Here is a 20,082-nt window from a genome sequence, read left to right as displayed (position 1 = left end):
CATCAACACAGTTCACTTGTTTTAAAATTATATATTAAACAAGTCAAACTAATATACAAATGTTTGTTTAATTTTTATTGTATCTTTATGGATTTTACGTGATCAGCCATATAATTGTTTAAGTTATATTTCATGAAAAATTGCTTTCAAATTTCATCTCATATCACCTATTTTTTACAAATTTTCTGGGGGAACCCCGGATCTCCGTAGCATTAGCATGCTTTGCACGTTGATTGTGCGTGCTTCGCACAATATACGTTGGCTTTTGATCTCACAAATTAGAATCTCCCTTTTAAGCATTCTGCGCACTGGTCTGATAGAACGGACTTTTTGTGGTACTCTGCTATTGTAGCCCCTGCTAAAAAGATAGGTTCCGATATAGCTGTAACATATTTGCCCCCCTTGAAATACTATTGGTCGTTTGGTTATTTTCCCCAGCGGAAATGATCTGACCTTCAAGAAACCACAGGGGAATGAAATGCTCTGACCTTCAAGTAACCATAGAGGAATGGAAATGTTCTGACCTTCAAGAAACCACAGGGGAATGAATATGCTCTGACCTTCAAGTAATCGTTTTGTGACGTCCGTTTAATAACACACTGCCTTGTCTAGTAAATGGATCATTGGCATAAAGAAATAAAAGTCTTTTCTCGAGAGTTGAGATGTATTGAGAAGAGGTGACCATCTCTTTGCTAACCATCAGCTATGGTCGTTTAGCTGATCTAGTTGCAACCCGCACCACATTAGAGATGCCTCTTTTACCTCCGTCACCTAAGCTGGGCGGAGGTTATATTTTCATCCCTGTGTTTGTTTGTGTGTTTGTCAGCAGGATTTCTCAAAAACGGCTGAATGTATTTGGACAAAAATTGGTATAAATTTGAACCATGACTCAACTTAGAAATAATGTAATTAGTTTTTGGAAGGTCAAAGTCAAAAGTCAAGTTTACAGTAAAGTCACGAAAATCCAAAAAAAATCCCTATCTGTTAACATGGGGACCGATTTTTCACACTATTTTTGCTCTATAACTCAGTCAAAAATGATCGGATTTTGATGAAACTTGGTGGACCTAAGTATAATATTATTCCTCATTGTCCTGCCAAAAATTATCCGTGTCCGTTCATAATGACGGACATACGGACACATTTTCGTATTTCTTGAGGGTCGAATATGACCAACGCTGCGTGGCGGAGGTATGCGCTTTACTGAGTGCCCCTCCTCCCTAGTTTTTGTCTTGATTTACAAACGGTTCAACGACAGTCCGTCGAAGGATAGTTTCATGTGCGTCCACTGTCCTAGAATTCTGTAAATGTAAACTCGTCAGATAAGGCAAGAGGGCGTGATAGTATCTGTCAGCTCAATGTTGTTAGCGTGCAGTATTAATGCGGAATGAGGAGTGGTTTCCGTCTAGGTACTCTGCTATTGTAGCCCCTGCTAAAAAGATAGGTTCCGATATAGCTGTAACATATTTGCCCCCCTTGAAATACTATTGGTCGTTTGGTTATTTTCCCCTTAATATATATTAAATATTAATTATGGAAATAGAATCAAATGAATCAGAAGTCATGTCTTGGAATGACTCTGTATAAAAATAGAAAGTTCAATTCTTATTTGGTAAATTTATAATTATTAAACTATAAGTCAAAGCAAAATACCGGTTTCTATTCATTTGCTACTAAAAATGTAAATTGATCAGAAAAGTTTGTTCAATAACTTACCAGTTACTGCCCACACAACCACGACGAACAAAAGAACTTGGCTTGACGAAATTCCATTATTGTTCGTATATACAGTAAATAAGCTATACCAGGCTTTTACTTATATTTAATAGCATCAGAACAGCGCCACCTGCCACTAGGTCCTTAACTATGGGAATACAGCCAGATGTACAACGAGTAATGTCGCGGGATGACATCCAGATAAAGAAAATACAATGATTAGACCATAACTTATTAAAGAACATGACGACTGTTATCTTAGGGGGGACGAAACTTACTCGAACGTTATATCTAAAAATAACAAATGATGATACAAAAATGTAAAAAAAAACATTATTTTATATCTAATTTTTAAATTTATTTATCTGTCAAAAATTATCTTGTGTTTCCGGTTTCTATAACAACAGAAGTTAGTTAGTTTTAAATTTCGCGCAAAGTTACACGAGGGCTATCTGCGCTAGCCGTCCCTAATTTAGCAGAGTAAGACTAAAGGGAAGGCAGATAGTCATCAACACCCACCGTCAACACTTTTACCAACGATTAGTGGGATTGACCGTAACTTATAACGTCCCCACGGCTGAAAGGGCGAGCATATTTGGTGGGAGACCGGGATTCGAACCCGCGACCTACAAATTACAAATCGAGTGCCCCAACCACCTGGCTATGCCGGGCCGAAACAACAGAAGTTTAATTAGTTGATATGACAAGAGTCGTGTTTTAAAGATATGCAAATTAGTACCACAGAAAATCAAACATAGTTGTTCAAAAAATAAACTTCTGTAAACATTTTATGGCAACTTAATTGTTCACGTTATAGTGGCCTATAGTTGTTTCGGAATAGTAAATCCAATGTGTCAACATAATCGTCTGTGTAATAGAAACCTTGGGACTATTTGCTGTTTGATTTATTTCAACACATTTTTTTCCCGATTGTCGATAATGGCTAATTTGATTGACGAAACGTTAGGGTAGACCTAATAAAAAAAAATCACCGTATTCAACAGCTTGTATCTATATTTTCAGGGGATCTCCGTTAGGTTGTATTTATTTACAGCGATATAGAGAGGGGAAAGGGTTGGGGAAGTAAAGTATCCTAATCCGAATGTGTGTCTTAGTTTCGTGTTCATTTAAATCGTCTCCAATCACAACACGTTAATCACTGTGTGGTCAGGTTAGAAGGAGCTGTGTTTATGAGGGTCAAAGGTCACGGTGATAATATGGTTCTGTGCTTAACAAATCTATGTTCAACTGGCTATAATCGACGTCACAAATATTAATGTTCACTTAATTAATAAGTAATTTGTGTTTGAAAATCCTGAAAGCATTACCAAAATATCCAACTTTTATCCAAGCTTATACATATACATACAGGTTACTTAACAGTTACGTTCTCGGCTTACACATGAAGTTTATCCAATAATTATGTTTTCCGCATATGTGTGCAAACAGACCAATAATTAAATTCCTGGCTTATACACAGCCTGCCAGTAAACGAATAGTCACTCGCACAGAAAGAATGGCGCTGTGTCAAATAAATAAACATGAAATATAAGGTACAATATTACCATTAGTATCCAGTGAACTTCCATCCCTTTGTAGTATTTAAGGCGTAAATGCCTTTCTCATTATATTTACAACATCTGAAATTTGGGCCTCTGGGCTTGTACTTCATGTACCACTAGCAAAAAACTGGGATGATGTTTTTCTAGGAGATGGTTGTTTGGGACAATTTCGCAGGGTCAAGAATGGACATACATGATCGATAGGGATCATATCCGATAAATGACATGTCCATAAGGAAATGGAAATGTTCTAACCTTCAAGAAACCACAGGGGAATGAACATGCTCTGACCTTCAAGTAGCCATAGAAGAATTATTAAATTAATGATCATTAAAAATAAACTTCCAGCATCTTACCTTAATAAAGCCTTACTTAAGCCTAGTTTACATCAAACAAGTATTGAACAATGACAACTTTACAAAGTTCGACTAAAAATGATAAAAAAAACCCAATTTAAATACATTATATATATACTAAAACCAGAGTTGAACAGTACAATCATGTTGTAATAGAAAAGTCAGTTCACGTTCCACATTTCATTGTTTGTCAAGTCGAATGAATGACTTATGGACACTTTCTACAATTCATAACATATTAAGTTTATTAAAGTTTTTCGTTATAACTACAATGCTAAGTTATACATATTAGGTGATATACAATAAAATAAACGTTTCTTCCGTATCAGTTTCTTCTCTATTATCATTTTAATCCTTTTATCCATCCACTCTTATACTCCATCGTTTCCAGAAATACATTAACTTTTAACGTACTGCAAATCTGATTTATTAAAACTGTGTTGTGTTATAACAGCAAAACACATCCTACAACACACTTAATGTTGTCGCTATCTTATAAATCGTGGAAAATGTCGTTGTATAAATCTTCAATCTAAATGAAACAAAAACTTACAAATTTATTTTTAAAGTTCTTTAAAACTCAAAGAATTTTTAGACAATTCTGGAAATCTCCGGACTACAAGACAACACTAAATTGATTTATTTCGTTTGGACATCTGGTGCCTATTGTTTACTAAATGACAACAACAACAACAAAACAAGTACCACACTGTTTCTTAAAGTTTCGGTAGTTTTTGTACGTGTTCAGAACAATGAAACCAACTCATACATATAGGTGATTCTTTTCAGTTTATCTTGATCTATACATATTTATCTTTTTATAGCGCCCTCTACTGCTTCTCACTGTCCTCTTGTTTACAGACCCGTCTGTGGTGCTGATGGAAACGTCTATGGCAATGATTGTTTTCTGAAACTTTCGGGGTAAGGAACAGATTTACACGTGTATTTATTTAGTCAGTGATTAAGATCCACGTGATTCGACAGTTGTTATCAATACCTGAAGAAAACAACACCGTATTCCAACCTCTCTTTTATTTTCTACTTCCAAATTATCTATACAACTTTAAGCCCCCTAGTCTTGTCTTCACAATATTGAGATATATATGTAATCTGTACTTTGTAATATTAAATACGTTCTTTGTTATTGTGCTGCTTAAAATTCTATATGATAAACATCGTCGAAATGATAAGTGTTAACAAATACAATAGCATAAGAAACTGCTAAACTTTACATTGTCCAAGTTCAGAAATAATCTGCACATGAAATAATTCTATATAATAAGTCCTCCTTTTTTAAATTGATGAGTAAACTATTACAATCGCGTTTTCTTTTCGCCGTCACAGTTTACCAAGTTTATTTTACCATGTTGTGTTTTTTGTTTTAAAAGGGTGGAACCTGCGGAAACATGGGAAACCTGCCGGGGAAGTGAACTCTGTCCTTCTGGCTGTACTGATGAATATAATCCCGTGTGTGTTGAAGGCAAGATATACGGAAACCGATGCGTGATGCAGTCCCATTATTGCGGGTAAGTACCAGATCTTTAGAAAGGACAACATCAAGACTTTTCATCTATAATTATGAAACTGATTGTAAAATGTTTAATATAAGTTTGAAAAGTTCGTTTACTGTTACACATTTATTGATCTTGGGGATTGTTATTAATAAACAGTATTCTTCAAAAATAGATAAATGTCGAAATACAAAAACTGAAGTAAAACACCATTTGTTATATGGTTTCGTTATCGTATTTTACACGGAAATTGTAAAATATGCAGAATATCATGGATCGAAACATGCATAATAATAGTAAAAAGTAACGAAAATAATAAAATTAAATCAGTTACAAATTACTTTGAATTTTATGGAAGTTAAGTAACAGAGTAGATATTAAAATCCATTTCAAACGGTTGAAAATACAAACTAACGAAGCTTTCACTCACGCCCGCGTGATAAAACACGTTAGTAATTTAATGCACCAATATGATTTATTTTTTTCATTATTGCAATATCTTAATTGTTTTGGTATTCATTTTTAGAAAAATTATGCGTGAGGATCCATTAGAATCTTGTCTGTAGAGTGTACTAGATGATGACACTACCGCCACCTACTGAGAACATCAAACAAAAGCATGTTAGTACTAAAACTCGCCGGTATTTCTAAGTCAATAATCAAAGTAATATGATATTTATTGTTGAACGTCCGAAAACCCTAACTTATTTCATTTAACAAACATAATCTTTGTTTCTTCTACATTATCCTGTCGTCGCTTTAAACTGATTTTAATTCGTGTTCGGCAACAAATTTTACAAGTAATCTTCAAAGAAAATCTACTTGGCAAAACTATTCTCAACAACTGTATGTACAAGGCTTGAAAATAAAAATAAAATAGTGAATTGATTTCATGTATTTCATTTTCCTGCTTTGGGGGAAATATTGACTCGTTTGTTCAAATCCAGACCTACGTCATGGTTAGACGTGTTTAAGGTTAGCATCCAGGTGTCAAAGAAATGCTCTACACACTTTGGGGCCGAGAATGTTCTATGAAGTGCAACTGTCAAATAGCGTTACTGGAAAATACTAGAATCGCCTACGAGTTGACGGTGCCACATCGGACTATCTGCTTCGCCCACCGAAGAGCATCGATCTCCTGATTTTAGGATTATAATGCGTAGACTTACAGCTGTTCCATCTGGGAATCAAAAGTATATAGTTTGATCACTTAAACCAGCTCTTTCACTACCACATTTTTTAGACAAACAGCTTCCATTTTTAGTTACACAATAAAAAAATTATGTTTATTACTTAACCAAAACTGTGAACTTTGAAAAATTAGGAGTGGAACACTACCCACCCACTTTTTTTCCCGTGTTGGTACAAAATTTGAAATTCACTTGTTTTAATGGCACTCTTTTGAATACTAAAACAAGAATTATAAAGTGAATTCCGCGTTCTCGGCTATGGTTGTAAAAGATAAAAACGTCTGTTTTTATAGACACCATTTTTGGATCCAACAATGCAGGATCTGTGCTCTTTAAGATTTAACTGTACGACACTTGGAATTTAACGAAGCATGAGGTATATGAGGTACAAGAAAAACTGTTAATTAAATATCATTATTTAAGTATATAAATTATTATTTAATTTTTAGGGTTAATATTTTTTGCGTGGTTTTTCAATTTACATGTTAAACATTTCATTTTAGCCACAATAAAGTCCGATTCTGTAGCGTGTTTCTTGTACTACTAAACCTAAAAACGACTGTTATGTAATGACACTATTGTTTTTCCGGTATTGGATTATTTTATATCTTAAACATTGGTTTGTGGCTGCACTCTTAAATAATGTCCTGCTACTTAACATTACACCTAAACAGTAACTTATCTCAAATGTCATACCCTTTAACGTCACATTGTCAGAGATTTTTATTTGGTTGTTATTGGTATAAAACGTTTTTAAGGAGATTGTTTGGAGTTTTACTTATACACGGTTATATTAATGTTAACGTTGATCAACTAAAATTATATCTGTGACACTAGTTAAAGCCAACAGCTAGTTTTTGGGTTCCGTAAATAAATTTTACTCGGTTATTTTCAATAATATTATTGCTTGGTGTATTTAATCTTATTAATTTTTAATTCTTTTTTTTTATTATTATTCGACTTTTATTATAGAGGGTTGTTTCGCATTGATAGTTCAATATGTGTACTTAGGACTAACCTAAAACTCCTAAGGTGGCCATACACCGTAAGACATTATTGGAATTACATCCGAAAATGTTGTTAAACATCGCGGGTACTCAATTAATAAAAATAATGCATTCTAATCTCCTTAAGCAAAGATGTAAAAAATTATATCTACTTGGCTATATTCATTTTAACAGATTGACTGTTTCGCTCAATATAGGTGACTTGATATGGTCGTAAGTTAATTCTATTTAAAACGATGTAGTTGTTTGATGAAAAGTATGCATTATTATTTATTTCGAACTTTCTATACAACATTTCGTTATCTGAAATACTGAAGATGGTGTAAAAACATTACATGTTTAAATTACTGGTGAAAAAACAACCTACCAATTGGCATTTAGTATCTTGTAACATCTTTTAGTTATATCTTATGTAACAGCCTAGTTCTTCCTTGAACCGACGCCCGTTGATAACTAATTGAATTTCATTGTGATACTGGTTTGTTTCACCATGTTCAGAAACATCAATAATGATGGAATGAATTCGGGAACGGTTTCTATTAATCAGTTACCGACGCTGTAGACATAAACCTATTGTTTTATCGTGAGTCAAACAGCTTCGATAACTTCTATTGTTATTAAGCAACAATACCCACAAATCCTTAACGTGAAGTTTAAACGCGACTACCAACATTGAAGATTCATAAATTGGAAGTTATTTCAAAAAACGTTATATAAATGGTAAATATTCAGTCCGTTTCTTTTACGAAGAAAAGCAAAAACAGGCTTTATAACTAGTGTATTTCTTCTATTTTGGATATTATTCTTTTTTTTTATATTCACCACTACATAGAGGAACATTTCGACGTACCAACTATCTTCCTTATATGTTACTGAGATTACTATATATACATATATATTATTCATCCATTATAAAACGAAAAGAAAAAGTGCATACAACATCTGTATATTTATGATATTTTAAAAATACCTTTCTACGGTTTATGAGCACTAATGGTGTTTCGTAATACGCGGTATTTGGTTCTTTTACACTAACCTAATCAATTAAAAGTAAAAAAAATGAATTAAAAACGAGCAGTGATAAACATGTAATGGAAGTCATAAAACCAAGTGTTTTATAAACGAAACTTCTGGAATTACATAAGCCTACTTTAAATGGATCAGTAAAAACACTCCCACTGACAAAACATCAATATTCACAAGACAAGTGTCTGAAAGTAGCATATGTTCACAATTACCAAGAATGGCTCATTATTTTACAACATCGCGAAAAGGAAATACACACAAAAGACAATACATTGGCTAGTAACTTTAAATACTATAGTTTATAGCTATCATTTAACGAGCTTTTATTAAATTTTAAACTTTGATTTTTAACAATGAAATATCAACTTTCAAATTGAAATATTTATTACAGAAATTTTCATCTACTGACAGTAAAAAAATACTTCTACAAGCTACTAATCTAAATTCATAGAAAACCAGTACTCTTGTAATCTCACGAGTCTCAAAATTTGAAGTCTCAAAGAACAATACACAAGAATTACTATCTTCAATCACCAAAAACTGTTTTTGTTTTTATCACAAGTGCACAAATATACTCTTATATATCTTCTTTATAAAGCTTACAACACCTTCAGTTGATGAAATAATGAAACAAAAAATACAATAAAACAGTTTTAAAACCTAATTAATAATAAAATATGAAAATCCATGAATTTCTGCACATGGACCAGTGACAAATACACAATATTTCACAACCAACTTCACATATATTTCTCCATGAGCATTAGATTATGGTACATATATGAATCAAGAGTCAAATTTAATACAACTTCACTTTTAACATTTACAAATAGCACACAACAGTGTGTGTGTGTAATTCTATCAATTAATCAATGAATGAAACAAATACATGTAGAACATATGAAATATCTTAAGTGTCTTAATAAATACTCAAACCACAGAGATGGGTACAGAATGAAATTTTACTTGGATGGACAATCCTGATAAATATGTTCAATACATTTGACCCTAATGTTTCACAACATCCTCTTTATTGTCCAAAAAATTTTCATATTGACCACTAGCCTCTGTGTATACATCATTCACCTCCTGTTCTTTCATGTTACCAATGTAAACCATTCACCTACAGTATACACTACATTCTAACTACGTCAAGAATCACATACTTCTGTGAAAAAGTTACAAAGTTTCAATGATGTTATCTGTTACATGCTGTAAGGACTTTTAATCTTAACTGTTTTCTCTTGGATATTGAGCCACTAAAGCTTCATCGCTTGTTATCCACAACTAATGTATTACAATACAATTCTGTAAAAATATACATACGAGTGTTACTGGCCGTCTTAGTTAATACTTTCTATTACTATTCATTATCTCCAAACTATTTCTATTCTTTTCAAACAGTAAAAAAAAACAAGTCCATGTCTAAAGTTCTCTGGGGTCCGATCATTATACTTATCTTCTGTAGAATGAACATTCTAAAACACTTGACCTACCTGGAGTACTGAATTAAACATTTCAATCTACACTGCTAGAACAGTGTTTTTCAATCATCAGTCCATGGGATTTCATAAAAATAAACTCACACACACACAGAAAAGAAGACAGAATATTCATATGTAAATTGTAATGGTTTTTCGTTGTGGTCCATGGCAGTTTAGACAGACAGTTAGCCAGTCTCTAGTATTGAAAAACACAATCATCAATACTGCTGCAGTCACTGTTATTTGTAATTTGACTGAAACTAGATATAAGAAGGTCAATCAAATGTAATCTTACAACAAATTATGTTGCAAAGTGATAATTTACATGTTTACTTCTTACTAATCATGCATCTAATTGCTTAAGGTAAGGAAGTGTGGTTTCAAACTTCTAAGATAAGTTTAGTCTTACTTGAAATAGCTGTCAATAATGTGATTCTTCTGTAACTTTGCACTGATTTGAGACTTTAGCTCAACCAAGTACACACATTTAAAGCTTAGCGAACTCATGTGTCTGTTGTAATTAAGAAAATTACTATTTTTTGCATAAGTTAATTTTAATACTTTTAAGCAAAAATGTTGTATTTGAAGTATGGTTTAGTTTGAAGTTTGCAAAAGCTACATGAGGGCTATCTGCACTAGCTATCCCTATTTTAGCTGTGAAAGACAACAGGGAAGATAGCTAGTCATCACCACCAACTCTTGGGCTACTCTTTTACCAATGATTAGTGGGATTGACCATCACATTATAATGCCCCTACAGCTGAATGGGCAAACATGTTTGGTGGGATAGGGAACCGAACCCATAACCCACATATTGGGAGTTGAGTGCCCTAACCATGTGGCCAACAGAAAAACAAGTGTATGTATATATACTGAACACTTCATAATCCTGTTACCAAGATATCTGGGATATATACAGCCAATATGTTTCACACATGATTTAAGTAACATAACCTGTGATATGTGAAAAAAATAGCAAGGATTAATTTTCAATTAATTATTATAAGGGTTGGAAAAAAATGTGACCTAATACAAAGACTGTGCTATATAATCAAATGATTAAATTTCTTTTCAAGAGGCTCTAGTGTATAGTATTTCACGTGATTGTCTTACTCGAGAACATATTTAAATAGTTTTATAAAAACTGGTCTTGTAAAACTTTTTATAATCTTCTAGAAAGATTTGGGAAGGACTAAAAATTCAAACTAAACTTTGGTTGCTTTTAAGCACAAAGCTACACAATAGGTTATCTGTGCTGTGCTCACTGCCAGTACAGAAACCTAGGTTTTTAGCACTGTAAGCCTATAAACTTACCACCGAGTCACTGGGGGTCAAATTCAAGCTAATATTTTTATGAAAATTACTCTTCAAACAGCTCAAATCTTTTTTTTTTCATAACAATATATATAACTTTAACTGATGGGTTAAGTAAATACTTTATTTCAATACTGTAAGTGTAAACAAGTGTAAGAAGCTTCATTTCTATTACCAATATTCTTAATCTTCTAACACCTTGCAATTAGAGCCAAAATTCTCCCCTTTAAACCAGATCAGAAACTCTCCACTTAATCTTCTAATTCCTTGCAACCAACTCACTTCTTTATTCCCTTACAATCATGTCAAAAACTTCTTCACTTGATCTTCTATTTCCTTGCAGTCAAAATAATCAGTAACTTTTAATTCTTAACCTTTCGAGATAAAACTCTTTGGAAGCCTAACAGAATCTGAAATTTTAATACCATTACATGTTCCCATTCTAATTATTTGTACCAATACCTAACATTAATTTTATAAATCAATTAATTTGTACAATACTTACAAACTTTTAAAACTAGCTATTGGAGCTCATATAGCCCGAACACTAACAAATTTCAAGAGTTCTATTCTATGTCTTGTTCATTTTTATCAAATTCATTCTGATTTTATTGATTATTTAGTAATAGATAATGAAAAAAAATACAGAAAACATAGCAATATTCCATAGTACAATGGTTGAATGTTAAGCCAATAGAAAAAAGTGTTTAATTACTTAAAACAATTTGTCCAAAACTTCCACGACATCTAAAAAAAAAAACATTTTTCTAAGACTTATCATACATTTGCAAATGCTAGTAAATATCTGTGATAACTAGTGTTTTTAAGAGTTTATTTTGACAAAACCTTGTACAAATTTCCTCACAGCTTACTTCAATAATATTTTTATTTTGATGGCAAGATTTTTTAAATGTAATGTTCTTAATTTTTTGCTATTTATTTTTTTCTGATTTTCTAACCGAAAGAGGACATACATTTTAAACTCCCTTAGGCATGCAACTGACTTCAAAAATAATTCTATTTAACTTTAGTAACATTGTTTCAGAATCTTTGTACAAGAATATCTCCCTACAGGTACCTTTAAGTTCGAGCTAACAGACTCGAGGGAAGATATCTCGTCGACAGCACCCACTGTAAATTCTTGGGCTACTCTTTTCTCTCTGAATAGTGGGACTTGACAGTTACTCTTAAAGCACATTCATGCCTCCAAAGTATGAAGTATGATTTTTAGCAACAGGGCATGAACAACGAACCCTCAAATTCACAGTCTGGGCACATTAACCACTAGACCACACCTGACCATTTGATAACAATGTTATATCATTTTTACTTTAAATTTTGTTGGTCTAATATCAGATGACTTAAAAGATGTAAGCTGAGTGTGACAATATATTGTTATGCTATTTTTCCCAAATTGTTTTTTTTTTTTAACTAAAACTCTTAAAATTTATACACTAAAATATCTAAGGTATGGAATTTTACATCAGTGTATAATAACTGAATGAAATTCTTAAAACATAAAATAAAAACGTTTAAAATTTTGACAAAAACCTAATGAAAACCCGTACTGATCTTCTTATCCAATTATACAGAATTTATATAAAAAAAAAGTGTAGTACTTCTGAACATAGACTTGATGCGTTTAAAATGTCGTTTATTTCTTGTTTTAACATGAGTTCATCCATTTACAATAAAACAACTGTCATATAATTCATCTTCAAATTCAAATTTGGAAGCCAATGCTAGAAATTTATATAAAAGAACCTATTGTCATGAAACTAATGTATCAAAATATAACATGAAGATATCCTTGGAACAAACCTCATGATACTGATTTTTCTCCACTTAACAAAAAGTATTTTAGCAAATACAGATACTTTTTTTTTTACTTCTCAAAAGGTAGGTCACAACATCTTGAAATTTACTGTGAAGATGTTTGCACCATGTTTAGGGTATCTGCAAACTACTTAAAACTACAGTAAGAATGGTAAATATATAAACTAGGTGTTATAATGATAATAACACAGTGGTTCTCAAACTTTTTCATTCGCGGACCACTTTGTAGGGGCAAAAGATCCAGCAAAACACCTACCAGTCCTACCCCACTTGTTATGTTCTCTCTTATGGCCTCAGACTTGGCTTGCGAGTCAGTGATATGCATTTTAGACTACCCCACCGACCACACTTTGAGAACCACTGTTATACAACACACATCATGATCCAATAACTGGAGCTTACAGCTCAGGTTTAAAATGTTAATAAAATAAACACTCAATTCTTGGTTACATTATGCAGGGTATGAAAATACAAAAAATCATCCAAAAAATATGACACTTTGGGTTCAACCATATCTTGGTTTCTTTTTATGATCAAACTGTTCTTTTTTTCATTTTTTAAAATAGTAAGTTACACACAGTGATTTTAATCTCCCCGATTTTCAAATCAAATTACAAATCTTATATGCTGAAATTCTTAATCACCCAACACCAAATGTTTTAGTAACAAAATCAAAACAGTTTGGAAGTGAACCTTTAAAAAACAAATAAGAAATTCCCATTGTAAAATCTACTTGAAAAATACTGATTGCTATGAAACAAAGCTTGTATTTGGATATGTGGGCAAAGCTCCTTAAGGTTTATCTGCACTAGTTATTCCTAATTTTAAAACTGATAGACTAGAGAGAAGACAGCTACTCAATGACACCCACTACTACTCTTATAATGCACCAAAGTATGAAGTGCAAATGTTGGAACTGCAGACCCACAGCCCTACCCAACAACTGCTGGGCCATGTATGGGCTCTTACACGAACCATGGAAACTTACTAACTCACTAGGCATGCCAATTTAATTCAATCTCAACTAAAACTTAAAGCAAAGCATTACTAATGTACAAGTCTAGTCACTTTCACATCCTGTACAGATGGTTGACATGTAATCTTTGCTTTCACTCTTAAAAAACACATCTGCCATATTCAGTGCCGTGTTGATGAGACATTTTGCTTAAATTAGTCACAAAAAAAACTCAACTGTGTAAAACATAGTTATGTAAAATTATCTGTCTATAAAGCTCTAGGGTAGCTTACTTTGAAGGCAAGTCTTACCAAAGTATGACAAGAGGCACTTTTTTTACATGCACAAAGCACAAGTTTCGTTTTGAACATTAAAGAAATGCACATATAAACCATCAATGTTCCATCAGGACAAACTAATTCCACCCAATTAAATGTAGTAAAAAAAAATTCAACTTTGATGAATTACATCTTAACTGAAGAACAAGTGAAGTAACCTTTACAACGAATGCGACTTACTATTCTTCTAACTATCTGGATTGAAAAGACATTTTTTAGGACTCAGTTTTTTACTTCTAATCTTTTATTTTGGCTTCTTTGTTTTACTGTGTCTTTAAAAGTAAACACAAACTGTATACTTTTCATAAAGATTATTATATTTGTCAAGAACACAGTTGTCAGAATTAAAGATTTGCTTTTATGAAAAAAATACAAAAACTTTATTGGGATAATATATCAAACAATTTCAAACCAATTACTCCAACTGTAATGCATAAATCTTCAATACAGTAACAATGAATGGATAATTTTATTGCATATTGTTACCAATATTGTAGTAGTGGGATTCCTTGCAGTTTTTAAAATACAGTGAAACCCCCATTTTAACGCGAATTAGGATATAATGCAATGGGTCATTAACTCTTTCAACACGGGCTCATTCCCTGGACCGACCTCCTAACCATAACCTCGTTATAGTTTACATACTAATAACTTTTAATATTTTAAGTGTATCTTTACAAAACCCCGCTTTAGAGCGACCCCGCTTGTTTTGTGATGACATTTTATGGACCTCAACGATCGCATTATAACGAGGCTACACTGCATTTTAAAACTTTTCTTCAAAACCAACAATCTGTACTAAAAAACTTTGCTGTATCATGAAAATTGACACTGAGGAATTGCTGTTATCAATACGCACATATTAGTAGATTTTGTACCTATTTATAAAAATAATTATCCTGGGAATAATATTAAATCTCCTTCTTGGCATTCATTTTAACTAGGCTTAGCATTAACCATGTCTCCTGCCCCGGCAACATGTAACATCAGATGGTCTCAACATACACTAAACAACAATAACAAAGCTATTTTCACATCACTGATGTGTGTGCGTGTCAATAATTTTCTGTGTGACAATAAATTTCTTGTTAATGGGGAAAATCTTCAGCATTTATTGATTTTCAAATGTGTGTTTTTAGCAAATCAATTAAACAGGGCTTTCATATTAAAGTTCATACGCAGAAGGGCTACTAGTGAAGCCATTAAGTGCTTCCATTAATAATCAATCTGTAAATTCAATTGGACAATCCAATAATTACTGACTACATACCATCAGGTGATTCTCTGCCACAGCAAATGTAAATATCCTCACACATACCACAGCAAAGGTGAACACATTTACACACATAACATCAAACATGCTACAACAAAGGTAAACATCTTCACACAATTATCAGTGAATTCTATGAATTGAATGTCACTAAAAGCTCTGTTAATAAACTTGCAACATTCCCTCTTTATATTTTTTTGTAATAATATAACCAATAGTTATGTGAACAAATTTAAGCAAGTGCCAAAAATATGAAAAGCTACTGACATGACTTAGGCCTAACAATAAGTTCAAGTAGCTTTAAGGTAAATAAAACAAGCATTCCATAAATTATCAATTACTCTAAACTTCACTCCAACTTGTCATATTACTGTCGCTGGGATTTATGTCATTTTCCTGAATTTCTCTCTAAATCTACTTACATACATAGAAACTTTTAAGATAATTAGTTATTATAGCTAAACCAGAAAGAAAATATGTAGTAAAATAGTCTTAACTTTTGAGTGTAAAATATTATTTTAACTTAAATGTAACCATAGACTAGTCCACAATACTAAGTACGAAACTGCTTCACATAACTGTGTTTTAGTTTTAACTAATGCACATTCTACAATTCTGTTTGTATTGAGTGTCAGAAGAAAAATCCAAGAACATGAAATCAGAAAAGCACAAAAAAAAACTAATTTTGACGTAAATTGAATCTGTTTTCAGTAACATTAACTTTAATGGTCTGGATCGTAAATATACTTTAACACGCACGATATAAGCAAAATGCATAATATATTTTATCATTTTCTACCACCTTAGTGATGATGATAAAAACAATTTTCAGTGAATGTTTTTTTTTTTTGCTACCCAATAAAACAGAAGAGCTAAAACAAAAAAATCACATCTTACAAGCGAGTTTTCCTGCATTTTGAGCTAAAGAACACTAAAGTGTGACATTTCGTGCCAAATTTTTTATTATTACAAATTCTTTCCTTCTTCAGATCATTTTTTCTTCTTGTGATGAAAAACACGGAATTGATTTTTCAAAGGCTAAGTGTTTTACTTCCCTCGTACACTGTATTTAAAATTCTCCAATACAACTTACTTAATAGTTGAGTATTTGTTCATTTAAAATCTTAAAAAAAAATTTTTTAATGTGAAAAGAAACCCATTTCTATGTTTTTAGGAACGTGAACCAGTGTGATGATATCCAAGCTTAACATGCACAACATAACAGTGCACAACAGTTTCTAAATAAATACATTTATTACAGTTAACATTTGCCATGTTTCAAAGCCTACTTTTGTGATTCACCAGCACATCAGTAGGACCAAAGCAAAATATTTGAAACTGTGCAAGTTCACAACCATTTGTGAAGTAGCCTACTTTCTAAAATCTACAGTGTAAGTTCTCAATATAACTTACTTAAAAACAACCACTAAGAACTAAGTATTATCAAACTATGCCTAAAAACCAACACATCTAAAGGACAAAAAGTATTAAACCAAATGCAATTTTGTTAGAATTTACAATGTGCTATTGTATATCAACATGATAACTAGATCTCTAACAAATACTCTGTGAAAAGAATCCATAAACTAACAATAAAAACTGCTGGCCTGATTGTAAAAAAGTTTATAAATGGTAATTACTCAAATGTGTGTATCACATTAATAAACCAAAGACTATCTGAACACCAGCTACACTGGGTTTACTCTGTCAAGTCTATCGTGCTAGTAGGTCTCGTATCTAACCGAGGGAAGAGCGAGGACAATTTATTTCTAGTTTGTTTGTTGACAAAACATATAATCAATTAAAGAGCACCCTCAATGTTTTAAAAAATATTTGTCCAGTTGGGTAAACCATTTCTTACATTATTTTTTATTATTTGCTCAAATGTATAAATACAGATATGTTACATTCACCTATCGAGTACATTTTGTGCAGAAATATAACAGATCAGACTTTTTTTTTCATTAATATACAAGTATAGGATATCAAAATAAAAAACTGACATTTTTAGCACATTTCCAAAGAAAGCTTGATACAGATGGAGTTAATAGCTTTTCTAAATATTTTTATGAAGGTATGGATATCTTTGTTGTACAGGTACATTTACATGTTATAATATGCAATAGCTAAAATTGAAAAGTTCCAATTTGATTCTATTTTTGTTGGATGCGTTCTTCTCTCTTTCCATTCAAATTAGTTCCAGTCATTAATGGAATTTAACTGATAAAAGTCAGTTCATTATAAATTGGTGTGGGGTAAGCAACTTCATATTAAGCCCTCAAAACCATCTGGGTTCCAAAGAAACATTGTGAGCTACAATTAAAATATACAGAAGACCTCATAGTGACATTTGTCCGATTGTGTGTCTAACAATATTAAGTTTTACAGAAAACGTCCCCTAAAGCAAAGAGCGGGTAAATACCATTACGCACTCGTAAGTAGTTATCAATACACTTGACCAAACAGACCATTTCTAACTATATGAATGGTTCTTTCATCTTTTACCGAATCATTGGATAGTTTCAAGGGTAATCCTTACCTAGTTTACGCTGAAAATCGGTGACTAAACTTAGTAGTTACGTAACATCAAAGTGGGTATATTAAACTGATATGAAAGTTTACGTTTAATTTGATTCAAGTAATTTTCATCAATACAAGCCTACAACTAACCTAGCAACCTATCACGAAGACCATTTTTTACCAATGCAAGGCTGCATTATCTTGACAAAACACTAGGTTTTGTCAAAAAGTTTGGAAAATTCTTCCATGAATCCATACCTCCTACCCAGAGCATTTCAGCTTTTATTAAAATATTTAACAAGAAAGTGGTATGCTACTGCTATCATGCATGTTATAAAGGTGCACATGACATTAACATCAAACAGTACAGTTAACTGTGATCTTGTTTTCTAGTCCAAATCCTGATTAATCCTTTACTGCTTTAGAAGTGCTACAAGGATTCAATCTATTAGAACACAGTAATCTTCATCAAGGATTATGGATCTGTTTCGTGTTTCATGTTTGAAACACACATCCTATTGATACAAGTTACAACAATAACTTTTAGTTATTTCAAAGGGAACATTCCTAAGAAAAAATTCTAACTTAAAAAATCCAACACATATATATAGTATCTCACAAGCTTTAAACCTCACAAAGTCTGTCCTCATTTTTGGACATACATCGTTCAAATTTTCTAATTAAAAACCTCAAAGAACTGCATCATCAAAATATATTTACAAATACACAATTAACAAATAAAATCATTACAACCTTTCACTGCTAATCTTCTTACTAGAACATTTTCTGTAAGCAATAAGACAAAACTTTTACACCACATTAAATGGCAGTGATACCAGATAGAAAATCCAGTATGAACTTCTCAAGTTAGTAAGTACGAGAAACGTAGGGCAAAACAACAAAGTATCCAATCAGGATGAGGTTCAGAGCCATGCTGACAGCAACAAGGCACCTGTAGTAGCGGCCACCAAGGATTAGACTTTGTTTACCTTGAAATATAAACAATAACAGCTAATGATACCATACTCACTTTTAACTAAAGTTAAAAACAAAAATAACATAAAATTTACAAGTATTCTGAAAATAATTCAACTTTCAAAAGCTTCTCAGCTCACCCTCCAAGTTCGTTAAAACTTGTACTTTTTTTTTTTAGTTAGAGATTGTAAAAATTGTTTGCAGTTAAGTGTTTACAGTAACTGAAACAATTGTACACAAGAAAAACAGAAACAGACCATATTAAATCTTTATATAAATATTAATATGGAATTTAAGTAAAACAGAAGCAGTCCACATTGAATCTTTATATAAATATTAATATGGAATTTAAGTAAAACAGAAGCAGTCCACATTAAATCTTTATATAAACATAAATATGGAATTTAAGTAAAACTCAAGCAGTCCACATTAAATCTTTATATAAATATTAATATGGAATTTAAGTAAAACAGAAGCAGTCCACGTTGAATCTTCATGGGAACAAGGAATTTAAGTCAAAAGTTATATGACAAGACGGACAGAATTTTCTTTTTAGTTTATATCACTTTACAAAGATATTTTAGTCTCACTTATATTTTACATTTTTCAATATTTATCTGTAATCTTGCTAGGTTAGGTCTACAGTGGATCTGGGTTTCTATGTCTAAATGAGTTCATCATACTGGCATCATGTTTACATTTGATTAACGACAGTCTTCTGACATTTCAACAGTACAACGTCATCACCGGTATTTATGGCTGGAGGACTGTATGTCGTGACCCTTTCAAACGAAAAGTATTCATACAGAAAAAAAAAGACAACAAGAAACCCTTATGATAAATATTTCAAAAATTACTATTTATATCAAGGACTGAAAAAATAAAAACGCCTACAAGTTTACCACACTATACACCCAATCCATACCAATAAAGTGGTGTAGTTCAGCTAGTTTACATCAGTACGCACCCAATCCATACCAATAAAGTGGTGTAGCTAAAGCTAGTTTACAACAGTACACACC

The 20,082-nt window shown here is 32.1% G+C and overlaps 2 protein-coding genes and 1 long non-coding RNA gene across 4 annotated transcripts in view; 1 reads left to right on the top strand and 2 right to left on the bottom strand.

Moving 5' to 3' along the window:
• Positions 1-3,505, bottom strand: part of LOC106471181 (four-domain proteases inhibitor-like) — a 10,910-nt gene extending 7,405 nt beyond the window's left edge. The window contains exons 1-3 of the mRNA XM_022399814.1: positions 3,472-3,505; positions 1,995-2,007; positions 1,717-1,799 (exon numbers count right to left, since the gene is read on the bottom strand). Coding sequence (XP_022255522.1) covers positions 1,717-1,799; positions 1,995-2,007; positions 3,472-3,505 — 130 coding nt within the window. The remainder of the gene's footprint in view (positions 1-1,716; positions 1,800-1,994; positions 2,008-3,471) is intronic.
• Positions 3,506-5,122: 1,617 nt separating this feature from the next.
• LOC111088799 lies at positions 5,123-6,033 on the top strand. Its single transcript, XR_002613210.1, has 3 exons — positions 5,123-5,160; positions 5,672-5,770; positions 5,811-6,033. It is a non-coding gene; the product is annotated as an uncharacterized LOC111088799 (long non-coding RNA).
• Positions 6,034-17,739: 11,706 nt separating this feature from the next.
• LOC106471180 (transmembrane protein 201-like) overlaps positions 17,740-20,082 on the bottom strand; it is a 16,028-nt gene continuing 13,685 nt past the window's right edge. For both annotated transcript variants that reach the window (XM_013931770.2, XM_022399816.1), the window contains exon 10: positions 17,740-19,074. The gene's annotated coding sequence lies outside the window, so the exon portion shown is untranslated. The remainder of the gene's footprint in view (positions 19,075-20,082) is intronic.

This window comes from Limulus polyphemus, unplaced genomic scaffold (assembly GCF_000517525.1).
Source record: "Limulus polyphemus unplaced genomic scaffold, Limulus_polyphemus-2.1.2 Scaffold4460, whole genome shotgun sequence".
In the NCBI taxonomy this organism is placed as follows: domain Eukaryota; kingdom Metazoa; phylum Arthropoda; class Merostomata; order Xiphosura; family Limulidae; genus Limulus; species Limulus polyphemus.
Note: the sequence above shows the minus strand (reverse complement) of the source record. Positions and strands in the feature narration are given on the sequence as shown.